This window comes from Diplotaxodon limnothrissa, linkage group LG9, assembly GCF_057381915.1.
Source record: "Diplotaxodon limnothrissa isolate DT_005_m linkage group LG9, D_limnothrissa_male_GT1.1, whole genome shotgun sequence".
Lineage (NCBI taxonomy): Eukaryota > Metazoa > Chordata > Actinopteri > Cichliformes > Cichlidae > Diplotaxodon > Diplotaxodon limnothrissa.
In genome coordinates, this window is record NC_140604.1 from 30,015,541 (window position 1) to 30,041,572 (window position 26,032).

The 26,032-nt window shown below is 41.7% G+C and overlaps 1 protein-coding gene across 1 annotated transcript; it reads right to left on the bottom strand.

Annotated features, from left to right (window-relative positions):
• Window positions 1-2,408: 2,408 nt before the first annotated feature.
• dap (death-associated protein) lies at window positions 2,409-16,309 on the bottom strand. The gene is made up of 4 exons (XM_085362995.1): window positions 16,111-16,309; window positions 15,129-15,225; window positions 9,364-9,406; window positions 2,409-6,314 (listed from the first exon to the last, which is right to left on the bottom strand). The coding sequence occupies exons 1-4, from the start codon at window positions 16,163-16,165 to the stop codon at window positions 6,195-6,197; spliced, it is 315 nt and encodes a 104-aa protein (XP_085219121.1). The 5' UTR covers window positions 16,166-16,309; the 3' UTR covers window positions 2,409-6,194.
• Window positions 16,310-26,032: the final 9,723 nt, after the last annotated feature.

The window sequence follows — 26,032 nt, forward strand, 5'->3', positions numbered from 1 at the left end:
GCGCATTTACCCTTCATAACCCAATTAACCCTTTAAAGCCAAGTGTATCATGTTTATCAGTGCGATATCCATCCATTCGCTTCCGCTTATCCTTTCCAGGGTTGCTGGAGCCTATCCCAGCTGTCATAGGGCGAGAGGCGGGGTACACCCTGGACAGGTCGCCAGTCTAACACACAGGGACAGACGACCATTCGCACTTACATTCACACCGATGGGCAATTTAGATTTTTTATTAAACCTATCCCCACAAAGTGCATGTCTTTGGACTGGGGGAGGAAGCCAGAATACCCGGGGAGAACCCACGCAAACTCCACACAGAAATCCCCTGCTGGCCTGATGGTGGAATTGAACTCATGACCTTCTTGCTGTGAGGCAACAGTGCTAACCACTGTGCCACCGTGCTTCCCTCAGTGTGATATCCCCCCCCCAAAAAACGTACATAAATTGCACATTTTTAAAGTAATGTAAATTGCAAAAAAACAAAAAACCAATGCCTGATGTAGCAATTATGTGCAAATTAATGTATACATGTATTTTTTATTCAATCAGAAACTAAACAGTCAGTTAAAAAAAAGAATTTTCTGGTAATTATTTCATGGCCCAGGCTTTAAAGGGTTAACACAGATCATAGCTTAACTTCACGTAGTGACTGGGAATGAGTCGTGTGCACAAGGTGTGGATGTTGCGAATGAAATAAAGTTTCTACTAACAGTGACCGTGGACTCAATTAACCTAGCCTTATTGATGATTTATAAATGCCTCAGCCATGTAGTGCTAGAAAAGTAATCTCAGTCTTCTTTTTGATCTCCATAGCATTTTTAGGGGCTCCGCTCAGGGGGAGAAAAACAACAAAACACTACATGCAAGTTTTGACATACAAAGGAGAGCCTGAAGTGATGACGTGTAACACGTGGCCACTCTGATCATAAAAACAGCCAACCCATTATAGAGCAGAGAGGTCAGTTTCCTGCTATGACATTAAAACAGTGAAAAATAATGGGGTGAAAAATAACCGTGATTTAAACCCACAGAGCCACGGGGAGCGCAGTGATATAACATTGTCTGGAATTTCAAGAGCACAATTTCACGCTCCTAACTCCTCATGGCGATTGGGGCTTAAGTGCTATCCAAGAGCGTGTGTCTAATATACATGGTGATGAGTTGCTAAGGGGTTACAAGGGCACTGCACAGCCAAATCGTTTCTTCAAATAAACTTCATTGACTTCAGAGTGGCAATCTGCTTAGATACTGCCCAGAGGAAATAATTTGAACATGACAAAAGAGGAGCGAGCTGCACATTTACTTGAACTCTACACTTCAGAAACTCTAAGTGGCTCCAGGATTAGCATATTTAACATTAACATGTTTTATATGAAAATGGATTTTTGCTGGCAGAGCCGTTTGCAGTTTGTCACGAGTCAACCGAGGTTAACTTGCCATGAATAAAAGCCAAATTCATTTACATTAGACTTTTGTGTTTGTCTTTTGTCAGTCAGTCAACTTTTTTAAAGGTTTCTGTGGAATAACAGAATGCAGTTTTTAGAGTCATTACAGGCTTATGTCTCTGTGCCGTTACAGCTTGTTCACAAATCCCATTTTCACACAAACAGAAAGCTCCATGTGAGTGTGTGGTGCAGGGAACGGACAAAACCTATTAGCCCTGAATGAATCAGATCATATTTAGGTCATCGTTGTAGTTCAAACAGCTGTTGGCTAAGATTGTAACCTGGGATTATGAAGAGCCACAGGCTTGGTCAGCACCACCCCTACCCCACGACCCAAATCTCTCACAGAAATTTTAGAAGTGTCAAAATAAGTAGCGCACCGTCCACTGGTAGTGTGACAGTTATTATGTCATGCTGGGATGCTACAGGCTGGGATTGAGACAGGGTGACCTGATTCCGCGTTGGCACTGAATGAGAGCTTCTTCCAATCCTGTGAAATTGATGGGGAATCCTCAGCAGGGGCCCTCTGCTGGTTGGTTCTAGTATAACACGTGAGGCTTTTAAGTTGAAAAGACTAAAAAAAAGACCCTTTCTAAAAGGTATACAAACATTTGAGCTGGTTGGATTTATTTTTTGTCTTTATTAAATCTCAGGAAGTGGTCCTGCTGTGGGCATCCTCCTTAAAATTGATACCAGCGCTTTTATTTTGAATGTGTGCTTGTATGCTTTGCCCACTGCAAGCGATATGAGTGACTTCTGCCAAATAATACCACAAAAAATAAAGAAGAAAGAAAAACATGGTATGCAATAAAACATGTTAATGACATGGATTGTGAACAAGTTTGAAATTTTATTCAGATCTGAGGCCTTATTATAAACAAAAGTTCAAAAATATTATCATTATATTCACAATTCTTTCAAATTTAGCAAGAACCACATATAATCAGTGACACAACCGGTAGAGTTAGAGGAATATAGTCATTTCTTTGAAAAAAAACCAAAGTATTCTGAAATGATAGCGTGATGCAGTCAGGGGTAAAGTAAGGTCTTCTCAAAGAACGGCATTCTGAAAAGCTGAAAACGATTAATAAATGATAAAGTCTCACAATCCAATCGGCATCAGAACTATTGACAATGTGAGATCCTAAAGCGGCCTCACTCTTAAAAGTAAGAAAAACTTTACAGGGAGCAACTTTCTTTCGTAAAAGACAGCCATTTTTCCCCAGGAGTTTTGATAAGACCAAACTTGACACAAAGCACTAAGCTACACTTTCTGTCAGACATTTCCAGCAGCAATACTTGGTTGGTTTAACAGAAAATCCCACTGATGTACAGCAGGATTCATGGTGTCCCACAAGGCTTAGAATGGAAAGGAAATGGGACAGAGGAGAGCTTGCAGTTTGTTTTTTTCTTAAAGTGGAGCCAAAATGTCACCGTAATTTGGCGATTTCAACCATTCTGCCTTATCATTACCAGTGACCGTGCACAAACTCCAAAAAACGTTCTGACCTGGCTGATAAATATCTTTTGCTCTCTGTGCCACCTGTGGTCTGAGTAAACCATCGCACTAAAGCAAGGTTTTTAAGGCGGCTCCGTCGCAGTAATGACCGGCCTCATCCTGCTCAAGTCTCCTTTAATATTCCTGAGAGCCACATGGCCAGCAGTTGGTAGTGTATACTTTGGACTGATATAGTGATTCTAAATGAGAATGAGTTGGTGCTGAGGCCAAACAGCGACTTAACAACAACCTTGTAGCCTCCTGAAGGAGTCAGACAAGACAGGTGACCTATTTTACCTGCTGATACGCAACTACAAGAAGTCATTTTGGATATCTCTCCTAACAGGGAGGCCAGTGGCTTCTTACTGGGCAGCGACAGGAACCGACCTGAAGCAATTAACGAGTGAATGGCTCAACTCTTTCTCCTTAAAAATGGCATTTGACCACCTCCATCGAACCATAGAGATGTGGTTCAATGACTACTAGAATAGTTTCCATGTTTTTCCAACAGCAGCTGCATAGGCAAAGACTAACCCGTCTATTCTCTGATGCAAACCCAGACATGTTGTTCTATAAGCATGCCTGAAATATACAGAAACTACTCTTCAGGGGACCTTTCAACAGGGTAAAGAGTTAAGAAAGTATGTCAGACTCTCCACTACATCAGAAAAGGTGATACAGGAAAACCAATTTTTCTTAAAATCGAGACTTTTCCCCTGTGCGTATTTACTGCAGTATATCTCTCACACCAATCTTTAGCTCTAACCGTTGACCTATTGTTCACTGGATAGACTAGCAATCAACATTTTTATCCTGGCAAAAACAAGTATTTAAGAATAAATTACCATCTCAGTTTTATCCTCCCACAGACAAAAAATGCAGAGCCTGGTACTATAATACATTTTGAGCAGTGTCTCACTTACGTTCTGTTCTCCCAGTCAGTCTAATAAGGCATGGCAGGGAATGAGAGGCCTGCCACACCGAGAGAACTATATACAACCAAGGAGAGTGGGGGAGACTGTGTCTGCTTTAATGGGGAGTTTCAGCCTGCTGACTGAGACTCGTACCAAGTAAGCCTGCACTGGCTGGTTTATTGGGCTAACATAAGCTGACAGAACACCTGATTGCAGATGCTTGTGTAAAGATGGATTACATGCACTAACACCTGGTGCACAGTGTGTGTGTGTGCTTGTGTGATGAAGGGAAAACAGCAGATAGCTCTTGGAGAGGTGCTTCGGTCTCATTTCAAAACACCACCTGAGCCCTAATCCCTCAGTGCATGGTGCTAATTCACCATGGGACGCCCAAATGCTCTAGGTGGGGTACAGCACGCAATCCACACAATCCATCAAGTGGGACTAGTCTGAACTTTTTCAGAGTGCAAAATATTAGATCATTTCCCACAAAGGTTTATTTTTCCCCCTGTCCCCATCATTCACAAATATGTTTAAATAAAGACAAACTGAAAAGTTGTTTTTCAAGATAGTCTATATCTTTATTTACTATGACAACCATACCTAATGCCTAAGTCCACTCAATTACTTTTTACAATTTGAACAATTCAAGAAAAAATACTGAGAAGAAAAAAAAAATTGAAATTGAATTAAATTAACAGAGGAAATCACTTCTTCTTCTTGGCAACATCATTTTCTTTGTTTCTTTCCTGGAAACCTGAACATTAGTGTTGCAACAAATAACACTAGAGCGCAAGTGGGTTTTAAGGAAAAGGGTGTTGTGTGTTTGTGTGTGTCTGTGTGTATTAAAGCATATCACTCTCGGGAAACCCAATCTGGAGTTTCGGGAGGTTGTACACATTTCTGACACGCGTTGAGCCATGTAACGACAAACGCGCTGCATCTTCGTCGTACGCCGATAAACAGTCGCGTGGTTGAAATGTCTTTGCTTCGACGCTTTTTGTATGGAATGTAGAAACTGCTCTTTTTTGTTACACCTGCGCTGTTCTCCTTTAATGTTCCCATTTTCACCTTCATCTGACAGTTTAATGCCTCGCTCTTTGCTCGACTGCTTCTCTGTAATGCTTTGTTCCCCTTGTAATTAAGTCCCTTGTGATATCTGGGCTAATGTTAATGCAGTCACAGAGCATCCCGCAGCCGGTGCTACTCTTTAAGTTTCATTACATATTTCGCTGCACTTTCATTCTGCAACAAATAAACATGAGACCGATGAGCCTGCGCATCTTCAAAATCTCAGCGACGAGGCACCGATGGTAGAGTTTTACTGTGAACAGGTTACGTTTGTGGGAAACGATAAATACCGATACAGCTGAGGCTGATAACAACTGTGAGGGGCTCCTTTCTGTTAAATAAAGGTAAGAACGGTCACACTGGGAGGAAACGGTGATAAAAGCTCAACAGGTTCGACTGTGGCTCAGAAGCTTCGTCAGCATTTTGACTGATGACATCAAGCATAAGCAAAAAGCTTCTTGGGTAATGGCATCACTACAGCAAACATTTCTGTAATATTTAAATATATTCAAAAATTTCAAATGAAGGCCAATCAAACATTACATCGCTTATTCTTTTAGACATTTCTACCATTAATGTATAATATGTTGACAAGGTCAAATGGAATGCAATTAAGCACTAATGCGCTAACGATTGGTTATTGCTGTCATGTAATTTGCTAGTCGTACTTTCTCTTGTCAAAGCTGCTGAATTATACACTCAAAAGCTGCTTTCTGTGAGGTTTTTTTTTGGTTTGGAGGGTTGATAAACAGGGATCCACCTCCTGACTTGTTGATTGGTTCTTTTGTGAAGATCAAAGGATCCTATCGTGGGCTTGGTTGGGTTAAATAGGCTGATTGATAGGTTGCTGTGATTAACTGGATGCTGTCAAAGTTCCCCAAACAGACTCAGATCTGAGATCGGTTTCTCTGTTTATACTTGATTTTTTTTTTTTTTGAGAAGAGAGAAGAGAACAATTCAAGAAGACTTCACCGGTTTACATCACCTTAAGACTTATTCAAGTGGAAAATAATCCTTCAAAAGGAGAGTGCAAAGCTACTAGAGCGGCACCAATGCAGCAGTGGTATTAAAAGTGGGACTTGCACTGAAGCGTTACTGACTTCAGGTGTCTCGTTACTGACTAATTTCTCAAAATGTATGATTACTCTTTTTATTTAGAGGAGATCTGTGCCTGGTGGGGAACCGTCTTCATCCTATCTGTTCCATTTGGAAGGCCGGCTGGTGGAGTTAGTAGCTTGGTGGCTTGGTTGTAGATTGGTGCCTGGCTCACTTGCGGGGTTGGTGGATGTGCTGGTTGATGTGCTGGGCAGGGGGAAGCTTGGGGACACCAGGCAGGGGCTTGTTGTGGGCCACCTGGGCAGCAGCTGGGGTGAAGTCCTTATCACCCTAAACATAAAACGGTAAATAATAAACAGCAAATGAGGACAAAGTTGAACTAAAAAGAAAAGCTAAGCCACAAGGCTAGTAGTGTAAGGATAAAACAACATATACAATCTAAAGAAGACTGAAAAAATGTATGTGTGTGTATAGAACTCTGTTCATAACCAGGTTTGTGTACTTTATCCCTGCGTGAAATAATACAGTATGTGGACCCTTAAATCCTTTCCCACTGATCCCCCTGAAGATGCATGACAGGTACAGTATGGAGCACTCATCTGCTCTCCAGGTTTAATCTATTATTCCAAGAAAAATGCACATAAATAGCCTTGCTTCCTCTAAATCGGATCAAGTCACAGAATTTTAATCAGCAACTTAGGGGAGAATCACAGTTGGATTTCGTCCTCCTTTTGTTGTTATCCTCACTCCTTACTTCTCTATCTCTGCCAGCGTTTCGTTTCTCGCTCAGTTTGTCCCGTTTCTTCTACCTGCTCCATCTGCTGTTGCCTTCTCTTTGTGCTTTGCTCTCTGAGCAATAAAACTGCACTTGCACACAGGCATGAGTGTGAATAGGAGATTTTATATACTGTACAGTTATATAGGTTGATGGTGGCTGGTGAGCTCGATTAAAGCTGTAAAACTAAGCGCTCAAAGTAAGAATGAAAAGCACATACAGTCCACTGCTGTGTGCGTGACTGACTGGATTACTGGCCATTTGAATTCTTCCATCTGAAATCTTTGCGTTCATTTAAGCTGGCAATTTGCTGATGCCTTCTCGTTCATCCAGATGTTACCATATGTGAGTGTTACGCCATCATATAAATAACAGACATGGTTCCTTGACAGCCTCATTTCTTAGGATGTCCACATGGACGGACTTATATAACCCTTTTAATCAACCTTCTGCAAACAAACACAGCCTGTCTTTCTGAGCTTCTTGCTGAACTTTACTCACCCACCCCATCCTCGCCTGACCCTAATCCGTTCTGCTTAATGTGTTGGGCTTTTTTTTTTTCACTGCGCGTGTGGCTGTGCACTGGTTTTCCAGCAAGCTGGTGTTTGTGTGTAGGTGGGCGCACAAAGTGTGCATGTGTGTACTTCTTTTATTTAAAGAAAATTCCAGAGTTGACTCGAGGGGATGTGGATGATATTAACCTCCAATTACCCTTCACTCTCTTCTGAAGCTCAAAGCTTTTTCCACGAATACCTCTGTCCTACTGCAGAGGTATAGGAGGGAATATAACAAATTAACTGTCTTATTGCAACACGCTGTGAAAAGAAGTGAGGGCGACTGGCATCTCTTAAAATGACAATGCCAACAATCAACAAAAATGTAGCCTATTTTCAGATATTTAATCGAATTAAAGATTAAAATGTCTGTAATAAACATCATCAAGCCCAAAAGGCCTGTTCTCATGTTGGAGGAACAATGTCCTTTAGACTGAGAGATCAAAGTGGAGATGTTTGGCCATAATGCATGGCACCACATCTCATGATAACCAAACAAAGCATATCAGTGCGAACCCTTCATGCCAACTATCAAGCACAGTGATCATTTGGAGGGGTGATGATTTGGGCTTGTTTTGGAGCCATATGACGTGGTCACCTTGCAGTCACTGGGTCACCTATAAACATCTCTGTATACTGAAGTACACAGAGTATATTCTAGAGTCTGATGTGAGGCCATCTGTCCAAAAGCTGAAGGTCAAAACTGGGTCATGCACAGGTGCAAATCTACAACAGAATGACTGAAAAAGAAAAAATCAAGGTGATGCAATGACCCAAGGAGGTCCAGGCCTCATCATGATCTTAAGAGAGCTGTGCACAACTGAATGCCTGCAGATGTCAAAGACCAGAAGCAAAGTTCTTCAACAATGATTTCAGAGACTGATGGTCAGTCAGAAAACCATTATTTCAAGGTTTTCTTGCTAAAGTTGGTTCTGGAAGCTACTAAATTATTGGAATTATTGGTGTAAACCTTATGTTTCAGGACTTTTGACAGTTTTCAGGGGGGGGGGGGGATGTGTGTACAGAAAAAGACTTTGTGGTGTGATCTGATTACAGGTAAGAAGAAGAAACAAAGTCTGAAAAAAAACTTACTCTGGGCGTTTAATAATTGCTCGACCTGTAATGGTATTTCTTCCTTTTTTTCTACTTTCTTCTTCAGCTAGTCATTCTTTAGATGCTTTACTTCCTGGTAATAGTTCTATTATAAAAAAAAATGCATTTTAGAAACACATTCAGCTACTGAATGAAAAATTGAAGGTACATAGCCAGAAGGCATATTTTTTTGTAGGCTAAAAAAAAAAGGGGGGGGGGGGGGAACTCCCTGGAGACCACACACACACTGAAGTGTTTCACTTAACTCTTAAAAGGCTTTTCTGAGGCTTTGTGCACTGCTAGCCTCTGGGCTTGATGGCAGTGATAGGGGCAAATGGGAAGGCTAGAGGAGGATCGGGGGATAAATGGGATGCCTGCCACCTTCTGATATCACACACACACAAAGCGGGGAACGAAGCCATCCAGCCAGTCAAGGACACTTTTCACACAGACACACGCACACATACAGTCAAAAGAATTAAACACAAACAGCTATTCACAGCCTTCACCTGCTTTTCAAAGCAGCAGGTCAAGGCTGTAAAAGCCTAAACAGACTCTGGCACCGATGCAGTTAAAGCCATATGTGGTTAATACCCAGCATTTTGCAGTAAAGTGAACTACTAGTCAATGTGCAGCTTGCAATTTCCAGTTTTGATTGGGCGTGTGTCAGAGAAGCAGCTTCAACTCTGTGGTCTTTTTTGCAGAAGGTTTTGGTGCTGCACGGTGGCACCGCATTTTATTAAACCAGATTCATAAATTACAGATAAGCCACTTTTCCCTCATCTCATTTGGCACCAGTATTTTCTCGATTTTCTTTCCCTCCCCTGCTTTTTCTCCCATCTCTCTGTCTTGTTCTGCTGAGCCTCTATGGTCCCTGTAGAACCCCTGTCCCAGATATAAACCACATTATAATGCTTATTTCAACACCACTGGTGGTCTGTATTAATGTGTGTCTTACCTTTGTAACCACTCCAGACACAATCACAGGGGCCCTCGGTGGACTTTAAAGAAAAAAACACAAAGGAGACAGAAAAGAGAAATTAGAAAGGATTTTTTTTAAAAACAGGTCAATAGCACAGCTGTCTGCATACAGTTTATGCCAACATTTACATAAGTTTGCCTACATCAAATAAATAAGGAACATCCCAAAGGTGCCAAAAACCTACAACACCTACCCACCCACTTACCTACCTACACACACACACACACACACACACACACACACACACACACACACATACTACACACCCCGGATGGACCTGCCAGCAGCTTAAATAGCTCCCATTCATTCTGGCCAAACACTGAGGCTCACAGCTTCTAATGGAAAGGAAGAGGGGAAGGGAGGAGGGAGTAAGAAAACTAAACCCCTGAAAGAGAAAGAGAGCTAAAGTGAAGCCTGGTGATGAAGATGAAGAAAAAAGATTTAGGGAGGAGGAGAAAAAGGAGAACAGAGAAAAGTGAGGACAGGGAGGAAAGAAAGGCGATGAGGGGTAAAGTACTGTAGAAGGAGGAGGAGAAAGAGGACAGAGAGACCCAGGGAGTGAAATACCTATATAATAACAAACTGTTAGAGGAGAGTAAAAGAGGATGAAGGAGAGAGGCAGGCGAGCGCTCACTCAGACATGGAGGGAAGGGATGGAGGCAGAGAAAAAGATGAGGAGGAGGAATGCGGAACCCGAGGTAAGTATCGACCTTGACATGACAAACGAGTGCCGTCTAATTTTACGGCATAGTCACCCCTCCGGCTAAAAGTGCAGTCAAGTTAGCCACCTTCAAAACTCCACTTAAGGACATTAACTATAGCAGCAAGCATGTCCAGCTTACAGCTTACCTCATTACCGGCCTAATTTAGATTGAAAAAAGATGAAAAGTTTTGGACACACACTTCAAACTGCAGCCTCAGCAGTCAAAATACAAACATTTTCAACCCATCTGCTCCTTTCTATTTAAATTTTTATTTTTATTTTTATGATTCGCGCACAACTTTTCCAATTAACAGTTGCAGATTTCCAACACATCTGTGAAACATCGGATTTACCGATCTACATCTAGGCACTCATCTTAATGAGAAAATTCACACCTCGGTATTACATTAACGCCTAGATACGTCGAATATCATTGATTACGCCATGCTAGCCACTTGTCAAAAAGCGAGGTTGAGAGGTTCTCTATTAGCAATTCAATTAACTGAAAACGTAGCACATTAGCACCGCAAGTGTTCCTTATTCTAATCAACACCAAGTTAGTTAGGTTTTTTTTAAGGCTAGCTGGGGAGCAGGTGGAGGGTAAATCAGCAAGTGAAGATGAAAAAGTGCTTTTCAGAAGATCATCTCAAACAGTTTATCCTGGATGTTAACTCTATTTATAGACGTAGAAATAAAAACATGTAACATATGCACAGGAGTTGTTTTAGCCCTTCTGGCTCATCTGAAGCGACAGTCAGATGCAACACTTGGGTTGAAGTGAATAGCAATGCACAGTGTGGACTCATGCTGAGCTGTCTCTATTGTACTGAGTGTCCCTCTCCAATGTGCACTTTGAGGTGAAATCCTGAAATATTATACAACAGACAATAAAGTGAGAGCTATTTAAAAAATAGATTTAAGAGAAAGGTCAGTGCATAGAATTAAGGATATTGTTTCAAAGGGTGTCTCTTGCTCCTGGCATCAGGGCATCATAACAACAGAGAGCAGACAGATAAGACATGTCTAGACAAACTGGGAGTGGTGGTGGGGGGTTAAGCTGTAAAACAGTCAAGCATTTGGCTCCTTCAGGTCTTAAGAGTTTTGTTTTTGATCGGACTCAAAGAAAAATAAGCTTTTTGCTCAACTGGCTAAACACACAAAACTTTGTTTTTTTTCTCCTTGGGAGTACGCTCACGTCTGGAATGTGGCTTTTTTCCTAGATCCTTGGCCAATATGTTGCTACCAGAACAGTTTAAATCCACCTCGGCACTCGTTTTCTGGTGATGGGACATGTTTTACCAAACGATATTCTTTCATTTGATGACGGCGGAGGTCTTCTCCAGTCTGGTGACTGTTAAGGCAACACCATACAAGTCAGATTACTTCAGCTTTTTTGTTTTGTTTTTTGGACCAACTCAAAGAGGCTTTAGCCAAATTCTAAGATAATTCATTAAAATTGTTAATATTGGTTTGATTTTCTCATGCACAACGTATATTTTAATCAAATGGTCATAAATAACAGGCAATGCAGACTCATCGCCTTTCCTGTAAGTGCGCCAACTGTGCTTACATCCGAAGTCATGCAACCCACCCAAATGTCAATTCCGAGTCGGGAAAAACCACGATCAAACCACGCGCTGACCCTTGGTGCCCTGTGAAAGGGAGTGTTGCCATTCTGGAAGAGACTACTCCCTTCCAGATAGACATGTTGCATCAGAGCATAAAGGTGATCACAGGCAACAGCTCTGTATTGATTTTAAGCAACTCTCCCCTCTAATGGAACAAGCAGACCTAAACCGTGCCAACAAATGCCTCTCCCAGCCTCGGATCTCCTCACTGCAGGGCCAAGGGTTCCGATTTTCCCTGTAATTTGCAAGCTGTCTGCAGCCACTGCATAATCACCAGCTGCAGACAAACACTAATGACAGGTTTTAGTCACACTTGATAAACAGATAACAGTCATTCAGTTTAAGACTTATTAATCAGAGATTAGTAAAACCACACCATGGCAAGCCCTGATACCTTGATCTAGATCCCGCACAAAAGCATTATCCTTCAGATTAGACTACTGACACCTTTGTAATCTACTCTATCTGCACGGGGAAGAGGAACGACAGGAGGGCAGAGAGAAGGAGAAATCAAAAGTGACAAAGACCTCTTTTTTGGTTTTCTGTGCGCAGGAGGAATGTGGCCGCGTTCACAGGCAGGATGAGTCTGCAGGGGGCAGTAGAGAGCTGCGTGGGATCTTGGGGAGGCTTAGTGCCAGGAGAGGGGAAGAGTTAGAGGAAATAGAGAGAGGAACAGGGGAGGAAAAGAGTGACGGAGAGTCAGAAATCTCAACTGTTAAGTCAAATGTGCAATAATCCATCTGCGTGACGTTTTTCTTTAACCTTTTTATTTTTTAAGCATTAAAGCCACTGCTACTTCTACCCCACCCATTTCTCTCTCTGCTTCAGCAGAGCAGGAAGTTTGTTGCCGTGGGCGAGGTGCTGGTTGCCATAGAAACTAATGCCTGTTGCCCATCTTCCCTCCTCTTCCCCCTTATCTCCCTCTCTCTCCTCTCAACTTTTCACCATGAGCTGTCAACCTACTGCACGTCTCACCACAGCTCCTGCATACAGTGTATGTGTGCAGCGACTGAGTCGATCTTTTTCCGAGTCTCTGGAACATATCCCCCTCTCACCACAACCTGTAGTGCAGCCGACGCAAAGCCGATCACCTGGCATGTAGTTTATAGACATTCAGCTGAGAGTCCCATCCAAAAGATGTGCAAGAAGTTCGTAACGCACCAAGTGGCACTTTTTCCACCCCTATTAAACTTCTCTGCTTCTCTTACTCTTGTAATGTACATCACACTGTACCTGAATGTTTTACATAGTGGTTCCTGATGGCTTACGAGAACAACTTTCACACGATTATGGAGCAGGAAGCTCCAGCTCGGAGGCCAGCTTTTGCTTCCCCTTTCTGGCCTTTTTCCACTCGTTCCACCCCTTCTCCATCTCTTACCTGTCCTTTTTCCTATCTTCATACTGCCACAGCACCCCTTACCATACAATAATAATCCCCTCCTATCCTAATCCTCTCCTCTCCATAATCCCAGCCACCTATTTCTTTCCTTGCTTCATCTGTCCATCTCAGCTAGATTGGGAGAGGCAGGTGTTCCCCCGACTAAAACGCTCCACTGGCTGCAACTAATACAAAATTTACCCAGTAGCCACCTGCTAGACGTCCATCAGCGTGATACAAAGAGGGACTGACAGAAGTGCGTGTGACCGAGAGCTGCACTGATTGTATTTAGTGAGTGCACTTACTCTGCCTCTCTTTTTGTAGATGTGCTGACAGGTAATCTTTAGATCACAACGAAGAACGTGCACCTGCACTTAAAAAAGACGAGAGCAGGCAGGGCAGGGTGAAGAAAATGCTCCATTTTCCTAATTAGTGCAAAAAGATGTGATCTTTCTACACTGTAAGCTCTGCAGGCAAATTCCAGATATTTGCCTGCAGATTCCAGATATTGTTGTTTGTGTATTTCTAACTGTGCAAGTCCTAAAGTCATGATGCGATGCAAGGAGATGATGCAAATAGGACTGGATAAAGAATCGTAAAGGATCCTTTGTACTGCACCGGTGACAAGCAGTTTGTTTTTATATACTCTCAAACAACATGACAAACTAAGGAAGTACATAGTTGTTAGGCTGGAATAGCGCCGATCACCATCTACAACATGTATAAAGTGCAGTCCGCGTGCTTTTTTGTACTTGCGATAAATACTTGGCCTCAATTTTTAAACTTTAATGCCCTCTCTATTATTACCACCCGTCATCTTGGCAGAAAAGAGAAGACGGCAACAGGAAATGACTTACTGGTGCTGACAGGCTTGATGCTAGTCCTGCTTTGAATTACAGGAAAAGACTCAACCAACCAGCTTTGCAGATGAAGACCATGCAATATGTCATTTAGTGTGCGTACGTGTGGAAAGTTGTGCACAGAAAATTTCCTGACAGTTGGCAATGTTCTTGAACCCTGCTCACTGCTGTGCACTGCCTGTCACTTCCCATTTACCACCTCTTATTAACACACACACGCACACACACAGATATGTGGTGAGAATATGCCACCTGTGCTGATACGCACACAGCTGACGTACCCTTGTGAATATTGAGGAGATGTAGGAGAGTGTACAAGCACAGATTCAAAGACAGACACACGCAGCTACCCGGAAAATAAGGAGCAACTTGCAACGACGCCGTTGCAGAGCGGAGAGACCTCAGCACAAGCAATGCAATTCAAGCAACAAAAGACGAACATGCTAATGCGGAGACGGAACAATTATTGTCTCTCGCAAACAGAGCCAGCGTGATGTAAAACATTAAAACCGTGCCTGTTTATGGCAAAACAATAGCGACTGCTGAATAGGCTGTTCGAGTTAATGCTGTAATTATGCAGTAATTATGTTGTTTACTGAATTAGCTGGCGACAACACATGAAAAGTCTGCCGCGGAACTGCCTACAGTACAGCCTTACGGAAAAGCGAAAGCCGCTAAATGCCTTGGTTGGCAATTTGCAGAGCGTGTTTGTGATTAGCAATTTACAAATCACCACAGTTAAAGGCTGCACACAGACTAACAGATATGTGTGTACTTAGGTTTTATTAAAAAAAACCCACAAAAAACACATGATATGACAAAGCCTTTCACCACTGAAACACTGCACATTAGTTTCATCTTGAATCCCCGTGCAGCCCTTTAGTGTCTTATCATGCACTTTCATCTTTCATTTTGCCTGCACAATGCTTAGTTTTTGCATATCTGTGCAGTCATTTCATCTCTGTATTTGTTTTGCCTGCCGCTTTGATAGTTATGCGTCACTGTGGCTACGTCGCACATATCTTCTGCCATTTCCGTCTCTTTGTAGGTCTTTTGTGGTGGTTTCGATGGTCCTTTGATTGACTTTCTGTGGTTTACAGTCACCTCAAGAGATCCCTCTACCCGAGCGATGGCTCGACTGCTCGGGTCTTTCTCCAAAGCGAGCGCGTTACCTGCTGCTGATGTACTCCTCGCTGTCATCTTTCTGCGGTGGTTCTGGAGCAGGAGTTGGCTGGTGCTTCTGCACTATCCTCATACCGCCCGCCTTTACTGGAGCACACCCACACACAGAGAGACAGAACACGTATGCAGTGATTTGCCAGATCAGCTGAAAGAATTTGTCCAAGGTCTCACTATCAAAACAGGAAATTTAAATAGATTAAAAAAGCCACTTTAGTTGTGTTTGGAGAGTTAGGTGACTTGGGCCTTTTGACTTTATAGCCAGCGTTTGAAGAAGCAAAAATAAATGAATTTTAAGAATTTTGTTACATGCTGACATAATCATGTCTGTGACTTGCACAGAGGTCGGTTGTAGCAGTTGCTGGACGACTGTTCTGTGGTTGTCCTTGATCTCGGACAGCCTCACACACTACAAGTTAATGAGTGTGTTGTGAGCTTCCCGCTGATAACAGGTTGGGTGCGAGGTGCACTGGTTATCTTACTGTGTTATCAGTCCTGCAGCTGCTGTGGCCCACTGCCCTGCCTGCTACTGCTTATGTCCACGTACACCTTTTCCCGTTTCTGTGCAGCCTACATGGCTGAAGCCTCGAGCCCATGGCCTCCACGTCACCGCCCGCCATTGAGCAGCTATTAGCGGCAACAATGAAACTAAAACCTTTCTAAAGGGCCGGCGATCCTCACCAATCGCTACAATGTCAGCAATGTGATGTTGCAAGAGCCCACGCAAATCAGGAAGTAGGGTAATGTGCGAAAGACAATTACGGCAAATTATTCTAAACGCAATCTGGACACCACAGACGATTTATAGTCTAAGGCATCTGCCAGTGTAAGGGTTGCATAAGTATTAATCATCACCATCATGTGATCTTTTCTCTCCTTTTTTTGATCTGAGACATTGCACAAACAAAAGGCCTTCAGATTCATAACAGGCTTAAAAAAAAAACACCCCCAGCACCACAGCACAGGGAGCTTTACCTGCAGGGAGATGACCGCCTTTGGTTTCGATTTTCTCCTTCGGCGGCGATGACATGCTGCCTGCTCAGATGTGGGGGTCTGCTGCGGAAACCGAGCTGAGCCTCAATTTTAAAGCCTTTCCCGCTTTATTCTGCCTGAAAATGTGGACTACACTCAAGTCTGGATCGTCAACGTGGCTTTTTCCTGAGCATTGTTTGGAAGAGATGCGTGGTGACGTCGTGCGGAGCCGTAAAAAGCGCGGTGACGTCAGTCGTAAAAATCTCAACTAAGGTATTCGGGTTGTTAAAAGATTTACCAGATTATTATTATTATTATTATTATTATTATTATTATTATTATTATTATTATTATTATTATTATTATTATTTCCGGTAATGTATGTCTGATTTATTTGAGCAAGAAATGCCAGTTACGAAAGCAAAGCTATCAGTAAAGCACCGCACATCATTAGGAAGGTCTTTGTGAGTAAACATGACATAGATCTAATTGAGCTCATGATTTAATCTCTGCCCTCATTACTGCGCAAATGTTGTAAAAGCAGTAAGCGTCCAGGCTACACAAATAAATGAAACAAAATGAGTATCTATAGTAGATCTCCACCTACACAGCCTCTAATGCAGTGTAAGCAGTCATCGTCTATAATGAAGCAGCCTGTTTTCATTTCTCACCAATAAACTGTGATGCTGAAGCAACGATCAGCGTGCAACTGCTTCAGCTTGTATGTCTGCCTGCATGTTTGTTAGCGGCCGAGCGTCCGCAGTTTCTAAGATATCAGATTTTTGTGACGGTAGATACCAAAAACAGCTTGAGCTGTTTGGTCAACGTCAAGTTGAATGTCACACCAAATGTGAAAAATCAGTAAAAACGTTACATTACCCACAACACTTTATGTCTTAAAACTTCACAACAGTGCCAAGGCTTTTTCCAGTACAACACCCTACAATGTCACAATGATGCCATAAAATTTATCAAAATCCCACATGGCAATAATATATCTTAAAATCTTACAGCTTATAGAAATGAAAGATTTCAGCCAGGCCTGCTCCAGTCATATGGGTAAAGATAAAAAAAAAAATACACAATTTTATTATGTAAAGCTTCAAGGTCATAGGCCAAAGGTCAGAAATCAGGGTGATGTTATAAAAGGCAGCTGACGTCAGCATGTTGTAATAAAAATGTCATAAAACATCAATGTTTTAGTATAACCCTTGCCCTTTTTGGGGGGTGGGGTGTATGCAGAGTAGAATTAAGGTTTTCATTCAGTTGTCTGTTGTATAACGGAGTAAATACTAAAACATAATAAAATAAAATAAATCAAGGAGGAAAGTTGCAAATATCCATCTGTTTCTGGTTTGTGGTGTTTGGGTGGTTGCCCATCTGTTAATTTACAGTCATCGTGAAATTATAAGCATCAAGGTTAAAATAAAAATAAATAAATACAGCATTGTGGATTGTGGGATTTATCTGAGAAGTGATGAGTTCAGTAAATGCAACTGAATTTTACATGCAAATTCACATGATTACAGTGTGGGTGTGAGAGGGAGAGAGAGAGGGAGTGGTCACAGTGATGCATGCAGGCCAATCATCAAGCTAATGGCATAATTGCCGTGTCAAGTGGCAGCTGTGTTCTTCATTCAGACCATCAGAAATGCGTTCACCGCACACTCTTTCCATACATACTCATGAATTCGAATGAGTCTCAAAAGTGTACACACCCACATACTGAATGCAAATACAATCATACATATCACACACCTGTTTTTCACATATTTTTGATGGCAACTGGTATTGCTGCACGTAGACACACACACACAGCTGATGAGCAATGGGTGTTGGCAGAGGAGAGATGGTTAGCATCACATTTGTCCTCAAAGTGGGATGCAACTCCTGCCAGGACATTAGTCCCCAAGGAAGCTGTTGACAACCAGTCAACAGGCCAGCAGTTCACTCACAGGTTCACTCGCAGGTCAGGACTCACAGGTCTGCTGATAAAATGATGAACTGTGATGTGTAATTTACATGTTTTGGCTGTAAATCAAGAAAACTCATTCTGACTGACAAAAACAGCCAGCGAGACAATTTGTAGGATTTCATTTCCCACATTTGACCAATGGATAGAAATTTGCCTAATTATTTCAGAAAAGTTGCACTACAAATATCTGATAATCTTTTAAAGCAAAGATGTTTTAAGTTAGTACAAAACTGTCATACACACCAAAATACTAGTTTCTAGTTTACTTACATGTTAGAAATACACTGCTCAAAATAATAAAGGAACACTTTTAATCACATCAATTAAACTTCTATATTGATCTGCCCAGTTAAGTAGCAGTGGGGGCTTTTAATCAGTTTAGCTACTTTGGTGTCTGATAGTGTTCCACTCATGCATTTTTCTATTCAGGCATGCCTTTACTGCATTGCAGAACTGTTTGGGATTGTTGTCACAATGAAAAATTAAGGGATTGTCACATGTTTTGTCAATCACATGCCAAACCATGACAGAGCCTCCACCATGTTTTACAAATGTGCATAGAAACTGTTGTACCTCAAAAAAGAATAAACATTTTAGTCCCCATGCAGCTCTTCTCTGTTCATTGGAGCAGATACATCTGCTTCATGCAGATCGAAGATCTAAGAACATCTTCAGACCTAAGATTATTCCATCTGCCATTCACTGTCAGGAAACATTCCCAGATGTAATTGAAGATTTGGTGCTTGCTATTTAAATGCAGCTTACAGTGCTTGCAGTGATAGAAGCAAGTGAAAGTCATCTTTATATCATGCTTACTTCCAGCTCTAAGTGCAGGCCAGTGCCTTACGTGTGTGAGTCTGAGCACATGAGGTTTTGCTTTTCACTGCACACGTGCACAAACGTATGAGTGTGCGTACATATGTGACCACTAGATGGAAGAATGCAGCTTTACATCATCAGAGTAGTGTCTCCAGTGAAGTATGTGGGAGTTTGTGTCCTGCAGGATTTATCATCACTGTCATTCTAACAAAGCTCAGGCTGTGATGCCCCAGAAAAACTGAAGAGTCACTGCACAACTCTAAAGGAAAAGACAAATAGAGAGCTCCACGCCCAGCTCATTTTTTCCTCCCTCTCACACTTGTGTGACACTCTCCCTCCACCCTTCTTTCTGTTCCTTGCCTTTTTCTCTGACTTTACACACGACTGAGAGCTAGGGAGAGCTTTCATTACTTAGGTGAAAATACATGGCATGCATTCAAATTGCCATAGGTGAAATCCTCTTCAGAAGTCAGTGATCTCAAACACCTGCCCGTGGCTGATATCAGTGTGTGTGTGTGTGTTTCCTGGGCCTTTGAGAGGAGAACTCTCAGTGATGCTGTACAGAGAGACAGAATGAGGACATCACAGGTGAGTGAATTTGTTCAACCTGACAGGGGTATACACACACACACACACACACACACACACACACACACACACACACACACACACACACACACATGCAATCATGTCTCTGACATACATATTTTCTCTCTTGCTCTCTCTCTCTCACTCTCATGCACACACACACACTCACAGTGATGTAGCTCTGTGGGAGCCAGCTGGGTCCTCTGCAGCAGCACTATCACACATGAACAACCAAGGGTTCTGCTCCGCTCTGCAGCATTGACTATTCAATACCTGACATGGTGCCTTTTGTTATATCGTGTGAGTGTGTTTGCAACATAAAACCAACCACGGGAGCTTGTACTTAGTTTCATGAGCCCACGGCAGTCACTGTCAGTCTGAAACAGGGTGAAATGTGAAGCGAGAGAGAGAAGAAGCTGAGCAATAGGCACATTGATTACCAATAGCATACTGTGAAGCATTATTGGGCATCACTGCTTTGCGCCCTTTGTTCTAAAGGTTAAGCTCAAGTTTACTTAGGAAACAGTGAATCAGTTTTTCTCAGAACAGTCAGCTGCCTCAAGAGTGGTTATGCCCTGAGGTAACTTCATTTTAATGGCAAATGAGACTCCTACATTTCTGTGGTTTGGAGCTATTGATGGAATCTCTTCTGCATGATTAAAATAATTGCAAGCAATTGAAAAATAAACACTTTTGTGTGGAATGGACACGTCTGGGATATTGATTGTTAACCATGCTAACAGCAGTCTGTGGGCTGATCAGTTTAACAGTTTCAGCTGAAATATATCAACAACCATTGCATTGATTGCTTTTTTGCAGACGTTCCGGGACACTTCCAGAAGATTTTTGCCTGAAGCCTTTCCTGCACCTGTTGTTCCATCAGTTTCACTTAAAAAAAAAAATCAATATCATGCCATAAAATTAGGTACACATCTCTTTGGCTTATTTGCAGTTTCATCATTTTTCCAATAGCCAAATATACAAATGGGCTCTTTTTTAGCTTCTTTTTAGCTCTTTTTTTTTAGCCTCAACCTCAGCCTCAACCTTATGCTAGTTGATAATTAAGTAGTTACCATAATAACATGTTGATAAAGGTTACTGTCAGTATGCTACCAAGCTGATGGTGTGTCATACTGATTTCAGCATATTATCTGTGACTTTTTACAGACAGTTTAAATGAATATGTCCTGGCTTCACACACCCAGAGGCAATGAGCTCACCTGTTCCCAGTCACCTCCTCTCTGGCCACCACTTAAGGTGGTAGTTTGTCTTGTTTAAGTTCAGTCTTTGCTGGATTGTTGAACTAACAACAGTTACTAAAGCTGGCTCCCTTGCTTGTTGTTGTTTTGGTCTGCTCATCCATCATAAATTACTTACCTTGATGCTCCTTCTGTGCAGATCATCTGGAGGCTTCTTGTTCTGACAGAGATTCTGACGTAGAATTGCCTCTCTGTCTGGAACCTGCACTTCGTTATCAGAAACCCTTAGATGAACTGTTGTTATCCTTTGTGTTAACAATAAACTTGTGGCCATTACAGAATATTCTTTTTTAGACAACTTGTGTGTAACATATAACTGCTAGATGTCAGTAGAGTGCAGATTGCAGTATTCTTACACCTTCCAATCTAAGTGCATAAGCCTAGCTATGGTAGCCGCTGTAGGACAAACACATTTTAGATCAAACACATTACATTTAGACTGTACCCCCTAACGGCCATTGTCGGCATATTTCTTCTGCTGTTTGTGTAGAAAACATTTTTGTACACACTACATATTAACATTTCACTAGATAAGTGTTAATTGAGGCTTCGGACACAGAGGCAACTGGCAGCAGTTACCGGGGTGGACAGATCCTCTGTACTAATGAGAGACAATGAATGAATGAGCTCTGTTGAGCCAACCATCCCTTTAACGTTAACTAGTAATGACTTCATGAACTTCTTCACAAATAAAATTTTTATCATTAGAGAAAAAATTACCAATAATCATCCCACAGATGTAATATTATCTACAGCTACTCTTAGTACCATTGATGTTAAGTTAGACTCTTTTTCTCTAATTGATCTTTCTGAGTTAACTTCAATAATTACTTCCTCCAAACCATCAACGTGTCTTTTAGACCCCATTCCTACAAAACTGCTCAAAGAAGTCCTGCCATTAATTAATTCTTCGATCTTAAATATGATCAACCTATCTCTAATAATTGGCTATGTACCACAGGCCTTCAAGCTGGCTGTAGTTAAACCTTTACTCAAAAAGCCATCTCTAGACCCAGCAGTCTTAGCTAATTACAGGCCAAACTCCAACCTTCCTTTCATATCAAAAATCCTTGAAAGAGTAGTTGTCAAACAGCTAACAGATCATCTGCAGAGGAATGGTTTATTTGAAGAGTTTCAGTCAGGTTTCAGAGTTCATCACAGCACAGAAACAGCTTTAGTGAAGGTTACAAATGATCTTCTTATTGTTAGGTGTGGCTGTGTGCAAACAGGAATAGGACCCAAGGTGCAGACTCCGGAGACAGAACTTAAACCCAAACAGCTTTAATGCTGAACTCAAACATAACATAACTGGGGAAAAAGGTCAAAAATAAACTAACACCGGCGGAGTGACAGAACACACAGCTTGGTAAACGGTAGATCGCGACACAGACACAGAGAAACACTGGGCTTAAATACACAGAGGGAGCAATCAGGGAATGGGTAACAGAAGGGAAACACAGCTGGGACAAATCAGAACTGACGAGACCAAAGAAGCGTAAACTGAACACACTGAGATAAGACACAGACCTTCAAAGTAAAACAGGAAACGCATAACACAGACTGAACAAAGACACAGGCTCATAAGCAGGCACTACAAAGGGAACAGAGACGTGGGAACAGGGCAGACACAAAACACTGACTGAACACGGGGATATAGGAACTTAAGATACACATAGACGCGAACTAGACAAGGGGATGCAGGTGATAGGGGAGACAGAGCAACTAAAGAAGACAGAGACCTAAGCCATAAGACAGAACTCAAAGAAACCAAAAACTAGACAGTATAAATAATATCATAAACTCAAAAACCCTGGGTCGACGACCCAGGCATCCTAACACTTATGGCCTCTGACAGTGGACTCATCTCTGTGCTTGTCCTGCTAGACCTTAGTGCAGCATTCGATACTGTTGACCATAATATCCTATTAGAGCGATTAGAACATGCTGTAGGTATTACAGGTACTGCACTGCAGTGGTTTGTATCATATCTATCTAATAGACTCCAGTTTGTTCATGTAAATGGAGAGTCCTCTTCACACACTGAGGTTAATTATGGAGTTCCACAGGGTTCAGTGCTAGGACCAATTCTGTTTACATTATACATGCTTCCCTTAGGCAGCATCATTAGAAGACATAGCATACATTTTCACTGCTATGCAGATGACACCCAGCTCTATCTGTCCATGAAGCCAGATAACACACACCAATTAGTTAAACTGCAGGAATGTCTTAAAGACATAAAGACCTGGATGGCCGCTAACTTTCTGCTTCTTAATTCAGATAAAACTGAGGTTATTGTACTCGGCCCTGAAAAGCCTAGAAATATGGTATCTAACCAGATTCTTACTCTGGATGGCATTACCTTGGCCTCCAGTAATGCTGTGAGGAACCTTGGAGTCATTTTTGACCAGGATATGTCCTTCAATGCACATATTAAACAAATATGTAAGACTGCGTTCTTCCATTTGCGCAACATCTCTAAAATTAGAAATATCCTGTCTCAGAGTGATGCTGAAAAACTAGTTCATGCATTTATTACTTCCAGGCTGGACTACTGTAATTCATTATTATCAGGATGTCCAAAAAACTCCCTGAAAAGCCTTCAGCTAATCCAAAATGCTGCAGCAAGAGTCCTGACAGGGACTAGAAAGAGAGAGCATATGTCTCCTGTTTTGGCTTCCCTTCATTGGCTTCCTGTTAAATCCAGAATTGAATTCAAAATCCTGCTCCTCACATGCAAGGTCTTAAATAATCAGGCCCCATCATATCTTAATGACCTTGTAGTACCATATCACCCTATTAGAGCACTTCGCTCTCGCTCTGCAGGCCTACTTATTGTTCCTAGAGTATTTAAAAGTAGAATGGGAGGGAGAGCCTTCAGTTTTCAGGCCCCTCTTCTGTGGAACCAGCTTCCAGTTTGGATTCGGGAGAAAGACACTACTTTCAAGATTAGGCTTACAACTTTCCTTTTTGCTAAAGCATATAGTTAGGGCTGGACCAGGTGACCCTGAATCCTCCCTTAGTTATGCTGCAATAGACGTAGGCTGCCGGGGGATTCCCATGATGCATTGAGTTTTTCCTTTCCAGTCACCTTTCTCACTCACTATGTATTAATAGACCTCTCTGCATTGAATCATATCTGTTATTAACCTCTGTCTCTCCTCCACAGCATGTCTTTTATCCTGTCTTCCTTCTCTCACCCCAACCGGTCGCAGCAGATGGCCGCCCCTCCCTGAGCCTGGTTCTGCCGGAGGTTTCTTCCTGTTAAAAGGGAGTTTTTCCTTCCCACTGTCACCAAAGTGCTTGCTCATAGGGGGTCATATGATTGTTGGGTTTTTCTCTGTATCTATGAAGCGCCTTGAGGCGACTTTTGTTGTGATTTGGCGCTATATAAATAAAATTGAATTGAATTGAAATGGGAGGGAGGGTTGGACACGAATATGTCTGGATCTGTCTTTGGTGTTTCTTGTCTTGTCACTTCCTGTTTTATTTTGATAGTTATAGTGTCTTGCTTTAAATTTTACTTCCCCATATCCCCTGATTGCCCTTCTGTGTGGATATATAGTGCCATCTTTCCCCTTTGTCCTTGTCAGTGCTGTTTCCATGCCCCATATGTTTCTTGTAGTTGCATTTACTTTAATCTATAATTTGTGATTCCCTGCTAGGTGTCGTGTTTCACTTTAAATGTGTTGTATTTCATTTTAAATAAATAAATAAATGGCTCACCTTTTGTTAATTTTCTGTCTGTATCCCCCCGTCTGCATCTTGAATCCTCCACTTCACACTCCACACATTCGGCACAATTTGCAGACTGGGAAAATGTCATAATGTCAACACTTGGCAATACATTAGGAATGAAAAAAATTATATAAACCAATTAAATATTTTGTGGTATTGTATCTCTATAGTCCAAAGTAACCTCAAAAACTCTGGCCGCAGTTCATCTTTAGTGACTGTAGTCTGTCTGTCTGCTGTTTACCTCAGCTGGTCTCCATGTCTATTTACTCTGGAGTTGGTTGTAAAACCTTATGAAAGAAGTCTGATAGGAACTGATGAGTCAGCGAAACTCATTTCTGTCCAATGACAGCACTACCGAGGTGAGTTGCTCTAGGATATCCTGAAATTTTCTGTCGGAAAGCGCTGCTGTTATTGATGCTGTTAGCCTCTGTTAGCTGCTGTTAGCCGGCATTAGTGAAACTGCCTTTGATGTAGATCTAACATTGTTGGACACTTGAGTGAAATGTAAGCCTAACACTGGCCTAATGTAAATGAGGGAGAAAGGAAAGAGCAGAGGTGGAGAAGGACACATGAGAAGGAGATGATTGAAATGTTAAATTATAAATGGTTAACAATAATAGTTTCCAAATGAAAAGTACCATTTAAGGAATAGTATGTATGGTGTGGTCTCTAGCCACATACATAACACACGATTAAAAATGCAACGTCCATCCCACCCACTGTTGTATTCAAGATTCAAGTTTCAGATTTATGAGAACAATATTATGGAAGATGCAGTTACACACCAATCAATGCATATTTATGAGAACATTGATTTTCTGTTAAAAAATGACTTACTGTACCTTTTAAATTTTAACAAACTTTTAGATTTTCTGGTAGTTTTTTATTTTATTCTTATATGCAGCTATTACTCATGCACATTGATTTTCACACTCATAAAAACTGGTTTAGTTTTATAATAAATGAACAAGATTACCTACCAAGTAAAAAAAATTAGAGTGTAAAATGTATGTAAGCTGCATAGGAGTCTCAAGGCTTTTAAGTCTGATGAATGCAAAGAATCACGGTGGTCTGTATTGAAGAGGAAGATGCAGGAATTTTAAATGTATACAGCATCGAATGAGCTTTTGTGGATTTGTTCATGAGGCAACCTTGTATATAATAAAGTTAAGAAAGAAACAAAGCGATGCCATTTAACACAGGCACATCAAAGGCACACACGCATATCAAATGTTTGACCTCTTCATTCACTCTGCACTGCATTTTCTTTACTGTGATGTCTAGTGTAGTTTATCCCCGGAGGTTTGACGTCACTACTGATGTTCCGAGGCTATCTTCAGCTATATTAATAAACACTGCTCAGCGTAAGTGCCCTGAGAAAAGACTTTTTTGGCAAGCATCATATTGAAGCATCCTGCCTCTTCCCACAGGTGCAAATGAACCATGATAACACCCATGTCAAATGGGAGAGAACATCTTGCTGTGGGGAGGCTTCCTGACATTTCTTATTTCTGTTGCTTAGCTGGTAGATGCAGCAGAATTTACA